General features: G+C 39.5%; 1 protein-coding gene across 8 annotated transcripts in view; it reads left to right on the top strand.

Moving 5' to 3' along the window:
- The first annotated feature begins 2,161 nt into the window (after positions 1–2,161).
- The window catches only part of LOC108497133 (dystonin-like), a 216,625-nt gene continuing 203,630 nt past the window's right edge, over positions 2,162–15,156 (top strand). For 4 of the 8 annotated variants that reach the window (XM_017814507.1, XM_017814509.1, XM_017814506.1 and 1 more), the window contains exons 1-2: positions 2,164–2,272; positions 4,940–5,001. In XM_017814507.1, the coding sequence (XP_017669996.1) occupies positions 2,206–2,272; positions 4,940–5,001 (129 nt within the window). In that variant the 5' untranslated portion in view covers positions 2,164–2,205. Of the gene's footprint in view, positions 2,273–4,939; positions 5,002–15,156 lie in introns of all 8 variants that reach the window. The other 4 variants (XM_017814501.1, XM_017814500.1, XM_017814508.1 and 1 more) reach the window with 3 other exon arrangements.

The raw sequence follows: 15,156 nt of genomic DNA, 5'->3' as shown, positions 1-15,156 counted from the left end.
CAGCCAGTTTTAGTTCGTTATAACTCTACTTTTGAGTGCTTCCCTTTGCAACCCTAATAATGTTCTTTTAAACACAGTTTTTTGAGTTTAATATAAATAGGTATTATAGCAACAATTTGTGCAGAAAAATAGCGCATTTATACGTGAATGTAAATATAAGTGAGTTTTATGAGTATTATATGAGTTTTCTTATATAAACATAGGAAAAATGCCTTTCAGGGCTTTTGTAAATACCTGGACAAAAGTAGAAAAACCTGTTAACTATCTGGCCATTCATGCAGGCAAACAAATATCAGCAGAGAAGCAAACATAACAGCAATACTAGAAGCTGATGAAGAAAAGGAGATTTATTTTTTTCTTTTAGTAAGTCTGTCACTAGGTGTAGGAATTCCAGACTTCATTCTAATGGTGAAAATATCAGAGAAAGAAGCGTAGAAATTTGCAACTCATCTGGAAACTGAGGAGTTTGTATTGCTGTGCTTATTTTGCATATTTTTACGTTGGTGTGGAGAGAAGTGGAGACAAGCTTGCTCATGCAAGCTGGTGGCATCTGCTGTGATTGCTCAGAGATTTCATGTATGCCTTCAGGTAGAGAGGAGCACTCAGTGGCTTCTGCACATGAGTCCCAGCAACCCCATGCAACACTACAGGCTGGGGGCAGAGTGGCTGGAAAGCTGCCTGGTGGAAAAGGACCGGCGTGTGCTGATCCACAGGGACTGAGCATGAGCCAGCAGTGTGCCCAGGTGGCCAAGAAGGCCAGCGATATCTTGGCTTGTATCAGAAATAACGCAGCCAGCAGGACAGGGGAAGTGATTGTCCCTCTGGACTTGGGACTGGTGAGGCTGCACCTTGAATCCTGTGTCCGTTTCTGGGCCCTGCACTACAAAAAAGACACTGAGGTTCTGGAGTGTGTCCAGAGAAGGGTAATGAAGCTGGTGAAGGGTCTGGAGCACAAGTCTGATGAGGAACGACTGAGGGAGCTGGGGTTGTTTAGCCCGGAGAAAAGGAGCCTAAGGGGAGACCTTGTTGCTCTCTACAACTACGTGAAAGGAGGTTGTAGTGAGGTGAGTGTTGGCCTCTTCTCCCAAGTAACAAGTCACAGATCAAGAGGAAATGGCCTAGGGAGGTTCATGTTGGACATAGGAGGAATTTCTTCACAGAACAGTTGTCAAACATTGAAACAGGCTGCCCAGGGAAATAATTGAGTTACCATCCTTGGAGGGATTTAAAAGACATGAAGATGTGGCACTTAGAGACATCATTTAGTTGTTTGTTAACTGTTGCTCTTGATGATCTTAAAGATCTTTTCCAGGCTCAATGAGTTTGTGATTCTTCCTAGGAGATCACTGAAGAGGCATCAATGCCATGTGTCGCCTTTGGTATAGTTCTGTTTCTCTTCCAGAGAAACTGTCCTGATTTCCAGACACTGTGAACCATGTAGGTGATAGAGATTCATATTGGTATTAAAAGGACCTGGCCCCTGAATTTGTGCCTGGAATTGAGGAATGACAAGAACACAGAGCAAGAGACCTTAGTTGCAGCAACTGTTTTTTAAGTGCAAATACTCTAATCTGGAGCCTCTTTAGATGCTTCTGTATTGTAGTATAGGTTCATGAAGTAGGTTGTCAGTTTATTAAGACTGGAGACATTTTGTTGAGGCACTTTCCAGGCACATAAAGTACAGGAGACTTTGTCTGATGCATCACATTAATGTCTGCAATAATAGGTAAAAGCAGACAAACTTAAGTTGATTAATTAACTACTGAGGGTTTATTGTGATGATCTGCATAACAGATGATGTAGGAAGATGTCCTTTCTTTCTGCAGCTCCTGCTTTACCTGCATTCTTAAATTACCTTGGCTTAAACAGCACTGCTGCGTTCGTGGTGACGCTCTTTCCTTGCTGTTCACTGCTGGTAGAATTAAAAACAGACTTCCTGGTTTGGAAAGCTCAGCATTTGCACTCAAATGTGTATTAATGCACCTGAAAGTTCAAAACAAACAAATGTAGATGCTTAATTTATTTCTTATTTGAGTTAAAGCCAGATGGCTTGCAGTTTTGCTTGCTCTGACAGCACATGGGCTGTTTGCTTCTGTTTTTTTTAAAAAGGGGTGTTGCTACTTTGTGTCAGCTAGAAGTCCTGGTCACTCCTTGGCTCTCCTTTGCCCTGAAAAGAGAAGAAGCTCTGAACTTTTGGAGGGGGCAATGAGACAGTCTGATGAAGATGAAAAGGACCAGAGTGCCAGGCTGGTGGAAGTCATGTGCTGCATGGGTCAGTAATGCAGCCCGGAGCTGGGCTGGCAGGGCGGCAGGGCTGCCTGTGGGACAGGGCAGAGCTTTCTGGGGGGAAGCTTCTCTCAAGGGGCTTTCTGAGGGTTTCTTTCCTTAATTAGTGTTTCATTTTTTTTTTTTTTGTAATTTTCCTGGTTTTTACTTCATTTGGGGAGTTTGATTTGGTGTGTTCTGCTCTGAGCTGGAGCACACTGAATACTGTTGCACTGTATTTTCCTCTTAGTATGCTTTTACCTTTCTGGAAGCATTTGGTTTTTTGATAAAAATCACAGTGAGGTGTGACACTGAGATCGGTTAAAACTTGGTGCTAACTATGACAAGGTTTTGGGTTCGATCCCCTGTATGAGCCGTTCACTTAAGGGTTCAACTCAATGATCCTGTGGGTCCTTTCTAACTCAGAATATTCTGTGATTCTGTTTTGATGACTTTCTTTCCTTCCTTTAATTCTGGTGTTTTTCACAACATGACAGGTGTCAGCTTTCCTCCTCATGGCACATTCGTGTCTGTCAGTCACAGAATTTTTCTGTGAGTGTTTGTGTAATACATATGTATGTATAAAAGGAAAAAGAGTAGTAAGTATCACTTGTTTTATGAATGTTGGCATTTTAATTGAAAATAGTGTTGAAACTAATAGTGACTCCATAGTCTTAACAAAATACAAGTGGATTTTTTTCAACTCTTTTTTTTTTTTTTAACTGTTGTCACAGTAACATTTCCCAAAATGTAAACTTCTGTGTGGTCAAAACTAGATGAGGTTACCTTAGGAGAAAAGACACATTGTACACATTGTGAAATTTTGTGTTCCTTTTACAAGAGCTGCCCATAATGGAACAGTTAAAAGTGAAAGTGTTTCTAGATTTCTCTTAATTCTGAGATTTTCTGTTCTCTACATCTACTAAATCAGAGCTTCCACTTTATTAGGATAAATAACTGATGTCAGAAATGATGTCTTGCTAGATGAAGGCTACAGGGAAGTGTATATAGCAAAAAGTTCTTTTAATCTGCCAATTTTTTTTTTCCCAGTAGTGCAGCTTTGCTCTTTAGTTTTTCTATTTCTCCTCTTTTTTGAGTCTTCAAGTAGAATAAGAGAGTGTAAAGCTGTGAAGTGGGGAAAAAATCATATGCCAGTAGCTTAGAAGATCTTGAGTGGTGTGGAAAAGAGGTTTAGGAATCAGCAACTATTCTGTACAGAGCCAAATATACAACTACACATACTGCCTGAAGATCTCATTGTCACAGTAAGCTGTGGCTATCAAAGTGATAGGTGTGTTAAAAAAGAATTGGAAAAAATAACAGGAAAAATGCATCTATGGCTCTTAAATGCGAAGATATGTATGAGCATGTAGAAAGTCTGTGAGTCACATAAGAGAGGACTATACAAAGGCTTCACAGGCTTTTACTTGTGTTGTTTTTGCATTTATTCCCCAAAAGTAATTTCTCACTACTGTTAGGAACAGCATGCAGTGCTCAGTTTGGCCCAACATGTACTCTTGTATGATGTCATGCTGTTTTGAAAGACCTCAGTATCGCACCAGAAACTCGAAAGTACTTGAAAGACTTTCAGTCAATTTATTTTTATTTATTGTTCTCTTTGACTAACCTGAAAACAGTATTTTAAAATGTAAAATACAAGACCTGAATCAGTCTTCTAGTGATGGCAATAGGTGCAGAGGGGTCTTGTTTTGCTACCTGAGCTCACTGCTCATTCTCAGCCACACTGCAAATAGCCTGAGTCAATGAAACAGCTGCAGTTGTGTTGTACGGGGTCAGAAGGAATCTTGCTATTTTAGGCTTGCACAGATGGTCCTGGTCCTAATGCCCCGTGACTCCTGCTCTGGGTAGCTCCGGGACTGTGAACGGGCTCTGTAGCAGTTGTACTGGCTCGTGACCCTACACAGGTTGCTGGAGATAAATCTTGTGGTGGTTAGTTTTCCTCTGAGTAGAATTCACGTATATGCTTCCTATCTATAAGTAGGATGCTTTCTTACCCTGAGTCTATTACTTCTGTTATATCTCCACACTGTTTTGTGGGCAATCATTGATGCTAACTGCCATGCCAGGGAGCAAACTGCTGAAAGTGGCTGGGTCCCATATCTGGGTTAGTGGACATCCCTGTTGATTTTAAAGAGAATTAAAGGAGGGTACTTTCTCTGACTGAAGCTGTAACTCACCCCTGTGTGTTGGAACAATGGATATTCCAGTTGAAAAGCATGGTGATTAAAAAAATTAGCTTTCATGTGGTAAGAGATTTTCCATTGCCTAATACTTTAGTAATTAATTGATTGTAGAGGCTATGAGTAGTATTTATAGCTCTTAAAAATTTGCCATGACTTTTTAAGTACAATTTGAGTGGCGGTTGACTTCTCCTAGGAAGTTATATTTTTATTAGTATTCCTGATGTTGTACCTGTGGAACCATTATCCTGAAGGAACTCAGCTGGAGCTTCAAGAAACTTTTTCATTACATGCTGTGATGTACTGCAAAAACTTTTATGTGCTGTTATTTTGGTTAGACATTTTGGAGCTTTTGAAAATTTAAATTTTATAAATTTACTAGAATATTAATTTTATAAATCTCTTAATAAAAAAAATCTTCTGCATCACTTGTAGAGCTGTTAAACCCTTTTCTTTTTCCTTTTTACCTCTAGATGAGCGGGACAAAGTACAAAAGAAGACGTTCACAAAATGGATAAATCAGCATCTCATGAAGGTCAGTTATATCTGTCATGTCTGGATGACTGATTACTACAGCAGCAATTGTGTCTTTTACTACATGTTTGGTGTCAGGATGTAACTGTGTTACATATAAGGAAGATCTCAAATTGTGAGGTTTATGCATGTGCTTTGTCTTTGAGGAGTCATGGGGGAATTGAAATGCTGTTGTCTAATGTCCCAAGGTGATCTAATTGAGCATTTGAATTTGAAATTAAAATGAGTCGAAGTTGAAGAGATATGATTTCTTTCTATAAGGCTTGACTGTTTTCTGGAATTAGTATGTCATGGCTGTAGTACCATAGTTAAGGCAAATGAAAAAAAAAAGTATTTTAAGTACCATGTTGTGGATGGGGAAATGACCTTGAGAATGAGAGGTCCAGATCATCCTATGGCATTAGTATGCTACTTGTGGATTAGAAATAGAAGATTCTAGAGACAAAACTCACATTTCAATATCTTTCTTTGGAATAGCAGTGAACTTTGCTTCAGGGACAAAGCACGTTATTTTAACAACATGTACAGCTTTTAGTTGACAGATAACCAGAAGCTGAATTCACCTTCACTGTATGGCCTTTCAGTTCTAAATTTAATCTGCTGTTTCAGTGCCAGCTGTCTAGGTCAGACATTTCTTTGGAGAAACAGATTGTATGATTATTTAACATAACTTGCATTGATATGCCCCCAACTCCGAGGTTGAATTCATGTAAGAGTCACATTAAATAAAAATGTATCTGCAAACTGTCAGAGTTGAGATTTAATTAATGAGTACAATCTTCAGACACTGTTGGAAAGATCTCCTTGCATTTGTATTTAGAGCAGTAGCATACCACCTTTCTGTGAACAGGGTGAGTCTGCAGTCACAGGATGGCTCATACCAGTAGATTTTCCTTTGTGGGTTTGCTAGACCCAAAGGAAACATGCTGTATAGAAACAGCTGCTCCAAGGACCCTTTCCATGCAGATACCTCCTCACTGTAATCCTGAAACATCGAAGTGGCCCCATGTCCTTGCAGAAGTCTTCTACTTGCTAATGAGAAAAGGCAAAAGGCAGGTCTGCAGCCTTCCCTTTCTGAATTTTGCCTCCTGTTTATGGTGTAAGAAATGTATCCACTGTCCAAATTAGATTTAAAGAAAAAAACATCCAGGAAGGTTGCCAGTACCTGGCAGCAAAATGCAATATCCAAATTAACCATCAGGCATTTATTCTTCTAACTGAGGGTAATTGTTGTCATGTTTGTAGAGGCTACTAATCTTTTTATATATTAAAGATGCATTTAAAAAATGCATCTGTGGGATGGGGAAAAGCCTGTCTGAAGATTTTTGGAGAGCAATGCTTTAACACAAGTTAAAAACAGTGCATATTTTTACAGAAGAGCAGTGTACTGATAATGATATTTCTATATACCATTGTCTTACACCCTTCTAAAACATGCACAGTCATGATTTCCATACTGTCAACCTCTTGGGAGTAGCTTAAAAAAGATTTAGACTCTAAACCCCTAAGAAAATCAGAGTAAAGAGCTCACACTAAATCCTGTTTCCTTCCTTGCCAATGTCAGTGGCCTTAGGCCTTTGTTTTCAGGTAGTTCTCACTGTGGGTGATTGCAGAGGTATAGATACAGATAGATAAAATAATGTGTGTCTGTGTATATTGCTGGCACTGATTTTCATCTTGGATTGCTCACTTTAGAATTCAAGTAAAGGATAGTTAACTTATACAAATATAGTTTGGCTATAGCTCTTCCATTAACTTGGAATTTATGTAGCAACTCAGCTTTATCTTCTGGAAATAGTTTGAAAGCAGTTGGTGATACAGTTGTCAAATTTCTGTTCTTAGAGCATTGTTTCTAGAACAGTGACTTGGATGGAAATTAAAATCAAACCTTCAGATGCTTTCTCTTAAGACACAAAAGTGTATTTAGAAAATATTATATAATGGAGGGAATGTAGAAAAAAGAGCGCAATAAATGAGTGAATTTCTAGCAGAGATACTGGACCTGTCCTGGTCAATGCATTAAGTTGAAGTTGAGCCCTAGTTTTCATGTACCTTGGATTTAGTACAAAACATGCAACTCATGTTTGCCCATTCACGGCACATAACTTGTTGCGCACAAATGAAGGTGGGAATTGTCTCATCTCAGGCATCTCAATAGCTTTATGTGAGCTGGTTACCCGGGCTTCTTTAGTAGGTAGCAGAGGGAACAAGCCCTTAGAGATGTCTACCCATAAGGCATCTCCCTAAGGGGAAGTGAATTGTGTCTCAGAAGTGCTTTTGTTCCACTGATTGAAAAAGGTCGGTGTGCTTTTATCTGATGCTGTGTAGGGTTCAACAAGAAGCAGAAAAGATGAAGGTGATAGTGGAAGTTACGAGAGATCGTGGCAAACACCAGACCATATATGTGGACAGGACCCTGCTATGGGCATGGGGACGGATCACATTTTAATTTCATTTGTTTTCTTTCTTATTTTTTTTTCTCTTTTCCCTGTTTCTTTTCTCTGTCCCCTACTTGTTTTTTTGTTTTCTCTATTTTTCTTTTCTCATCTCTTTTTATGCTTTCCCTGCTTGTTTAGTTCTTTCCTCACTCATTTTAATTGATCTTCTATTCTCCTGCACTCCTTGGGAAAATACCAGACCTTTGTGCCTTTATAGAGGTGTATTCAAGAGATTTTCTTCTAGGTCAGCAGAAATGGTGCTTTTACTAGTTACCGTAATTCTTAGGGGGTTGGCAAAGAAACCTACTGTCACTCTTGTAATTGATCTGTCTGTGATTCACTGAGTAACTTGTAAATATTTACCATTCTGCTCTCCATTGCCTATCTCTAGTTGCATTGGATTCAAAGCCTGTGTGTAGTATTTAAAATTCAGTGTGTAAGATTAGTCTCTTGACAGCTTAGTTGATTAGTAAGGCATGTTGTGTGCTTTGCTAAACTAGAAACATAGTCATTGCAGAAATATTTTGTGCTAATTATTTTGATATACATAGTTTTAGAGACAAGTACATAATGTATTATGTGCAAAATTCAGCTGTTGAATCTTTGAATTCCACAGTTGAAGTGGACGGTCACTACATTTTTTAAATGCTGAAGTTTTTCTTTTGAATTGATAACAGATTTTCTGAGGACTGATTAGAGCATTGGCCTTGCTAAGGCTACTGTTTACTGTCTGATGTGGGGCTCCAGTTTAAATGTTATCTTTTGTGTCTTATTGACATACGGGCTGGAGAGGTGAGATATTGGACTTTAGACTCTGCTACTGCTGTGGTATGAGCTTCCAGGGAGAAACTCACATGCCAAAGTAGTGTGGTGATGGGGTAGAGGTCTCCTCTCTTCTCTGAACCGCCCTCTGCTTCCAGCAAGCATTTCACTTTGCTGCTGCCAAAATAAGATGTTAAATTCTAGTACTTGCTAGAGCAGTAAGTAATCCTTGATGTGACAAGAAAAGGTACATTTGTGGTAGCAAGGGGTTTAGTGTAGTGGTTGCATAGTTCTAAATCACCTAAAGAGAAATCCAGCTTCCAGGAAAGCCAGAAATTCTTCCTGACATCCTTTGAATCCCAAACCCCAAAATTTAAGGAAAGAGTGAGACTAGTTTGAAATACAGGTGGAAGATAAGATGAAAGTCAGAAAATGAAAAAAGTTGATGATGAAAAAGGAGTAAAAGCAGGCAATTCTTCTTTGTTGTTCAGTTCCTTTCTCAAATCAATTTAAAAATAGTTTTGTAGTGCCAGATGTTAGTCCTGACAAATTAAATGGGATATTATTCTAAGTTTCTTTACCAGAAATTAGGACTGAAGGCAAGGCAACCAAAAACTGGCTAGTGGTATGGTGAACACCCAAGTATCTTCCTACTAAGGAAAATATCATCCTTCTCATGGAGGAAAAGGTTGTAGAGAGCCTCTTAGCTGACCTTCTAGCAGCAATATGGGCCTCTGGGTGCCTGAGCAGCTCCCTGGAGAGGGAGAGCTGTCCTGTTCATGGCACTGACAGGGTGGGTTGGCTTTTGGGACCCTTGACTGACTGGACCTTGGGAGAAGCATGCTGCTGATAGGAGGAATGGGCAGCATCCCTGCACAGTCATTAATTGTTCCAAAAGTAATTTTTGAAGGTCTTATGAGCAAGAAGCATTTATAAGTAGCAGGACAAAATGCTTTTAAAACTATTGTTTTAAAACTCTGTGTTCAAAATCACGTACTGTGTTGCAGTGATAGTGCATTAGAGAGAGAACAGCTTTCTGTTGTGCAAAGACTGAATGAATAATTCAGAATAGAAACCTGAAGTTATTGATTCCTGTGCGTCCTTCAAGCAGCACAGGGTTTGCAAATGGCTTCTTGGGTCGATTGCATTGTGAGATGTTCAGGTATGACCTTAATGGCAGCATGACCGACCGTTCCTGATAAAGCACAGTCATTCCCTTGCTGAAAGCTGGCACTTTATGGACACTAGTAGTTATTGTTTTTAGATAGTGCTACTCTGCAGTGTCTCAGTATCTTCTTTTTAGTTGTGCATTTAAGATGTCATTTAAAATTCCCCATCTCTTCTTTTAGAAATGAACACTTTGTAGATCTACACTGATATCTGAAGGATGAGGAACCTGGTGTTAGTCTTATGGTAGTGACTTTTTAAAAAAGTCTCAATTTAACACCTCTAGATTTTGAAACATACTCAGAAAACCTGCTTTCTTTTTTCTTTTTTTTTTCCCCCCCATGTGTTAAAATAAGACAAAGATTCCTTGCTGTGCTAGTGCATCTAAATGAGCCTACTATGTGTTCCTCAGAGTTTATTCTGACAACTGCTGCAAACTGTGTTGGGAACAAATTCTGTAAAATCCCATTTCAACATGGCCCACAGCTTGCTTTAGGTATTGGGTGCAGCCGAAATGTTAGTGTTTCCACCTCTGTTTCGTTTTTCAGTTGTTCCAGAAGGCCCATTGTCTGCTTGGTAGACAGAAGAATATACCATTTTTTCTCCTAAATTTTTTGCCATTGTATGTTCAGGACTGTTCTGAAAGGTCTTGAAGTGTGTTTTACCTTTGAGATGTGCTCCTTCTGAAAAATAAATAAAAATAACTCTTGAAGAAGATCATCATTTAATGGTGTAAAGAAGTTTGATTTTGTTATTTTCCCTGGAAATATGTATAATTATAATTTATTCATGCTGCATTGCATACAAATCTTTCAAAAGTCTTCTACTTGGAGGTAAACCACATGACATCTTTCACCTGCTTAGTGTAATCTATACCTGTTTGCAAGGCTACTCAGCAAGCCAAAGTCATGGCTTTTTTACTGTAATGGAAATTTAGATGACGGAGGAAGGTAACCAGAAGACAGTGAGGAAAAGTAGTGACAGAATGCCAGAAGTTGAAGCTGCAGAAGAGGAGGAAATTGTACAAGTTTTAAGGCTACTGATAAATTGCATCACAAAAACCTCTCTGCAGTCAATCAGTCAAGCAAGCAAACAAACAAATTCAAGTCAATAAAAACTGCACCAAAGCTTTCAAGTTTATTTGATAGTCTTTAATGCATTTAGACTTCGTGACTAATTGGTCGCAGGAAAGAGAGTAATTGAAAACAGTAAATTAAATATGCATGAAATACAGTATGACTTGAGCACATCAATATTTTTGTGGCATGCAGTCCTATTGTACCAGTTGAGCATATGCTTTTATGTGTGTTGGGTTTAAAGGGTTTTTTTTTGATATAGGTGATCATATATGAAAGAATGAGTATAAGGCAAATTAACTGTATCATGTGATTACTGCATGATGGACTAAAACCACTAGAATCAATGTTTCATGTGATAGACTAATATATTAATATATTAATTAATTCTCTTTGTGTGTGTTCATTGTTTGCAATTAGCTCTCAGCCCAGATTTTATTTAATATTATTTGTTCCTTAGAGATTGCAAGAGATGAAATTCTACGATTTGCAATTAGGTGTTGGCTTTTTAATTAATTGTTAAATTATGCATGGAATTATTTTTATCTATATACTTTTGATGTATCTGTATTTAATAATAATTTATATATCAATTTAGAAGTATTATGCCTTGATCTAGCTCCCTTGGAGCCACTGTAACTGTGCCATTGGCTCCAGTGGGAGTAGTATTTGTGGACTTCAGACAGTGAGCAACTTCAAACATTTAATCATAAACATTAACTAAGTATTTTGTTCTACAGCAGTATTTCATATAATGTGGGAAGCAAGGCTTGCCCTGAGGTAACGTAGATGTGTGACTGCATGAGGACCTAAGAAGGCATGAGAATAAACATGTTTCTCATATACAGAAACATGTGTTATCTGTTAAAGGCATTTATGGTGTTTTGAACAGTGAATTTAAAGGTAGTCACATAGTGTTCAAAATCTGTCTCTACTTAGAGTACCTTGAATTTAATTAGAATAAAGTTTTAGCTGCCAGTTTTAGTACTTTACCTGCTTCAGGCATGTTTGGAGTGTATTGGCTTTGGTCAGAGCTAGTTTTAAACTGTAGGAGTCAGATCTATTTTCTCTTTGATGTTATTAGCATTACATTTGCATATTTTAAACAGTTCCTCCCTGGTAAATTACATTTGGCAGTGTGTAGTAAAGGCTGAGAAAGGCAAGAGCAAGCTGGAAGCACAAGGGGTGGAGACAACTGAATGCACATTATAACTGAAACATTGGCTTGTCTCTGGCCAAAGATAAAACAGAACAAAAGGTGAATATGGCTGCTGTCAGTTGGAAGTCTTGAACTGGATTAAGGAAGCTGATGGTAGATTTTTGGTCACCAACTGGCATCAGAAGGACAGCACTGTATAGCAGTGGGGAAAAACATTTATCCTCATAATTGACAGGAGGAACAATGTAGAGTTCTGCATCTGAACACCTACAGAGGAGCCCTCAGTAGTCTATTCAAGAAAAAGGTGTTTCTGTGGCACAGCTCAGCTCATCCCCAGGCAGGTGTGCAAACCAGATTAGGGCGCACTCACTGTTCTGTTCCCTGCCTGCTGCAGGAGTTGGGGTGGCTGCCTGTGTCTTGTGAGTGAAGTACCAGCCAGAGAGATCTTCAGCTTGTCAAGTTCAAAAAGTTGCTGTCAAAGTTGCCTAGTTAGATAGGTCTGGACTGGCTTGGAGGGACTGCTTCAAAATTTAAAACAGAAAGATAACTAGGAAGCAAGTGTCGCAAAATCCCAGGCTCATCTTCAAAAGCAGAGAGAGAAGTGAGAAGTAAAGAGAGGACAATGAACTGGGAAAAGCAGTAGGTAGGGTCTCCTGGGGTAGTAATACAGTAGAGGGAGAAATGCAGGAGATCTGGCAGTCATTATAGATGTTTGTGTCAGAGGCACAAAGGCAGGTTGCTGAGAGGTAGAACAGATAGGAGGCATCTTATAGAATATACTGCTGCTTTCAAGAGATGTGTGAAATACAAAGGAGCTGTACAAGAAGTGGAAATAAGGGGAGCAGGACTAAAGGTTTGTTATAAAGGAGTTAGTAAAGCAAGGTGGGGTAAAGTTCAGCGGAACTTACAGTGTGACATGGAAGTCCACAGGTAGAAAGAAGACTATTCAGATAAGTTATGTGTTTTCTGGTTGAACAGCTTTATTTACCCAATAGTTAGTAACTAATGGAAATAATTTGTAGCATTTTATCATTCTGTTTAAATATTCAGAAGCGACTGAGGACTCCCAGGAGTCTGCAATTATAGTAAGCATAATACCTTTATCCCCAGCAGAAGAAAAGAAGGAGTTATAGACCTCTCAGGGTAATTTCTCTCCCTGGGGAGACTGTGTTACAATGGGTCTTTGAAAGCAGATGGACAAAGAGGAAGTGGTGTACACGGTGTATCTACACTTTTTCTACATGCTACCACATGTAGTCTCATTTGCATACTATCGCCACAAAATTTGAACGAAAGGATCCTAGATACAGCTTGTGGGGATATTGCCATCAATAACTGCTGCAACTGCAGCTAGAACTGGCACTGGGAATAGCCAGTGCCGTTGGTTGTTGCTGCTGTCATGGCTGCTGTCAGGTGTTGTCGCAGCATCATCTGGATCTGGGAGGCAACACTCATGAACAAGGACCTTCCACCCACGGGAAAGATCCCAGTGCCTTCTGCCCTTGCTGTGCTACATCCTCAAGTGAGGTTTTGAGCTCAGTCACTTTATCTTTGTAGTGATACATCTGTTTCTCTAACACTGCGGCTGGTAGAGCCTTTTCTCTGGCTCAGGCCTTTTGTCATGTCAGCAACGAGTGTCACCCTTGCCCTGCCACGAATCTTACAGGGTCCATCACCTGTGCAGGGCTGTGTTGGCTTAGGACCAGGGAGCTCCAGGAACTACACATGAGCTCTGCACCCTGCCTGTGGGCCAGCACAGTGTTTAGGAGACGGAGAACCAGCTTGTAATTCAGCCTTTTCATGGACACGCTGGTGTGCTTGTGGGCACGTGGCTGTGAAACTCTGCCTGCCTGTGTAACTTCTGATCTTTGCATGGACAAGAGGTCTGCAGCCATCTGTAATAAAGCAGTAAGAAGATAAGTTTTCTTGGAAGATCAAGGGCAGGTTGTGATAATCTGACTTTGTTTAGACTGAAACTGAGAAGACTGAACGGAGACATGATAGCGTGTCCGCAGTACGTAGAAGGTGTTTATGCAGAGGCTGGCAAACAAATGTTTTCTGAGGTCAGACTTTAGGGGAACGGACAACAAAAAACCTCAGTTCAGTTAATGGAAGATTTAGTTTGAAGATTAGCAAGCAAAAATGTCCCTCTCAGAGAAGCAAGTAAGTGTAGAGAAGCAAGTAAAAACCTGGAAATATGTGTTTTGTGTGTTACATTTCCTTCCTTTGAATTTTCAAGAATAAATTAAAGAAGCAGCTCCGGTGTTTTATAGCCAAACTCAAACTTCACTGCATGGAGTCGAGTGAGGTGATCTATTCAGTCCTTTTTAGCCATAGAGTTGTACTATTCTGTGACTGCTTTGTAAGGCACAACCCCTCTCTGGTGAAATAATGTTGAACTTTTAAGTCTTCAAACTGATCACTGCCAAGTTCTTTACCAAAGCTTGTGTTTTCATTAATTTAGTGATTTCAATCTGCATCAATTCTACAATTCCAGTAAGAATGCCCTCTTTCAGTGGGCTGCCGTGTAAAGTGAAGCTTAGTGATCTTTGCTTTATATTCTTCATTAATCAGTATTTATACATTTGTAAATAAAATATTTTTAGAAGAGGTCAGAATAGATGTCTCAAGTGAGACTTTAAACAGATTATGTCACATTTCTTTTTTTGTTGTTTTTAGTTTTTCTAAAATTTATAAATATCTTCAGTCTCATATACAAACACATCTGAACAAAGTGTACTGCACTGAAAAAAAATCTTGAAGGATTTTGCAGAGGTGCAAAAGAGGGAAGAGAGATGGATATGCTCTGCTTTGAAATTAAAACTGGTACAAAAAAGGTTAATAGGCTAGGAGCATGTGTGGAGTCTCATGGGACCTTGCATGACATATGCCACATGTAGCATCTTTCCCTTGCACTCACTGAGAGCTGTCTACAAAATGAAGGTTAATTTGGTGAATTAGATACTAAAGGTGGCTGGACATCTCTCTAACTTTATATTTTAGGACTTTAAATTGTGATGGAGTAGATGCCCATTTTAAGTTAGTACATACCCATTTCTGCTTGTGAATCTACACAGCATGGGCTGAGATGGATTTGCTCATCCCAATATGCAAATTTATGAAGAGATGAACAAGACTGTGCCAGGATTAATACCAGTGAGAGTAGTGCTGTGATAATAATAATGAATAAGTAGAGTGGAACCTCTGGATATATGTAGCAGTGAATCTGATGAGAAACTTGTTTAAACATGTCTTAAAATGGCTCTTTGTGGTCTCTTTGCAAACACGTGTTTCTTCTTCCCAACACCCCCCAGGACAGGTTATCTCCCATGCAGGAATGTCCTGGGAAAGGTGTCCTGAGGTGTCCCCACTGGTCCTTGTTAACCCCATCCTGTGATTGGGTGTTCCTGTAAGCCCCTTGAGACTTCTAATTGGTTACTCTGTGAATCCTCCTAACCCTATAAATGTAACATCCCCAACAATAAACGCTCTCTTGCCTCCTCTCCACGCTGGTGTGCTGTCTCTGTGCCTGCCATGGGACCACGTGCGTGGGG

Source organism: Lepidothrix coronata, unplaced genomic scaffold (assembly GCF_001604755.1).
Source record: "Lepidothrix coronata isolate B3197 unplaced genomic scaffold, Lepidothrix_coronata-1.0 Scaffold45, whole genome shotgun sequence".
In the NCBI taxonomy this organism is placed as follows: Eukaryota; Metazoa; Chordata; class Aves; order Passeriformes; family Pipridae; genus Lepidothrix; species Lepidothrix coronata.
This window is presented reverse-complemented; position numbering and strand designations above follow the sequence as displayed.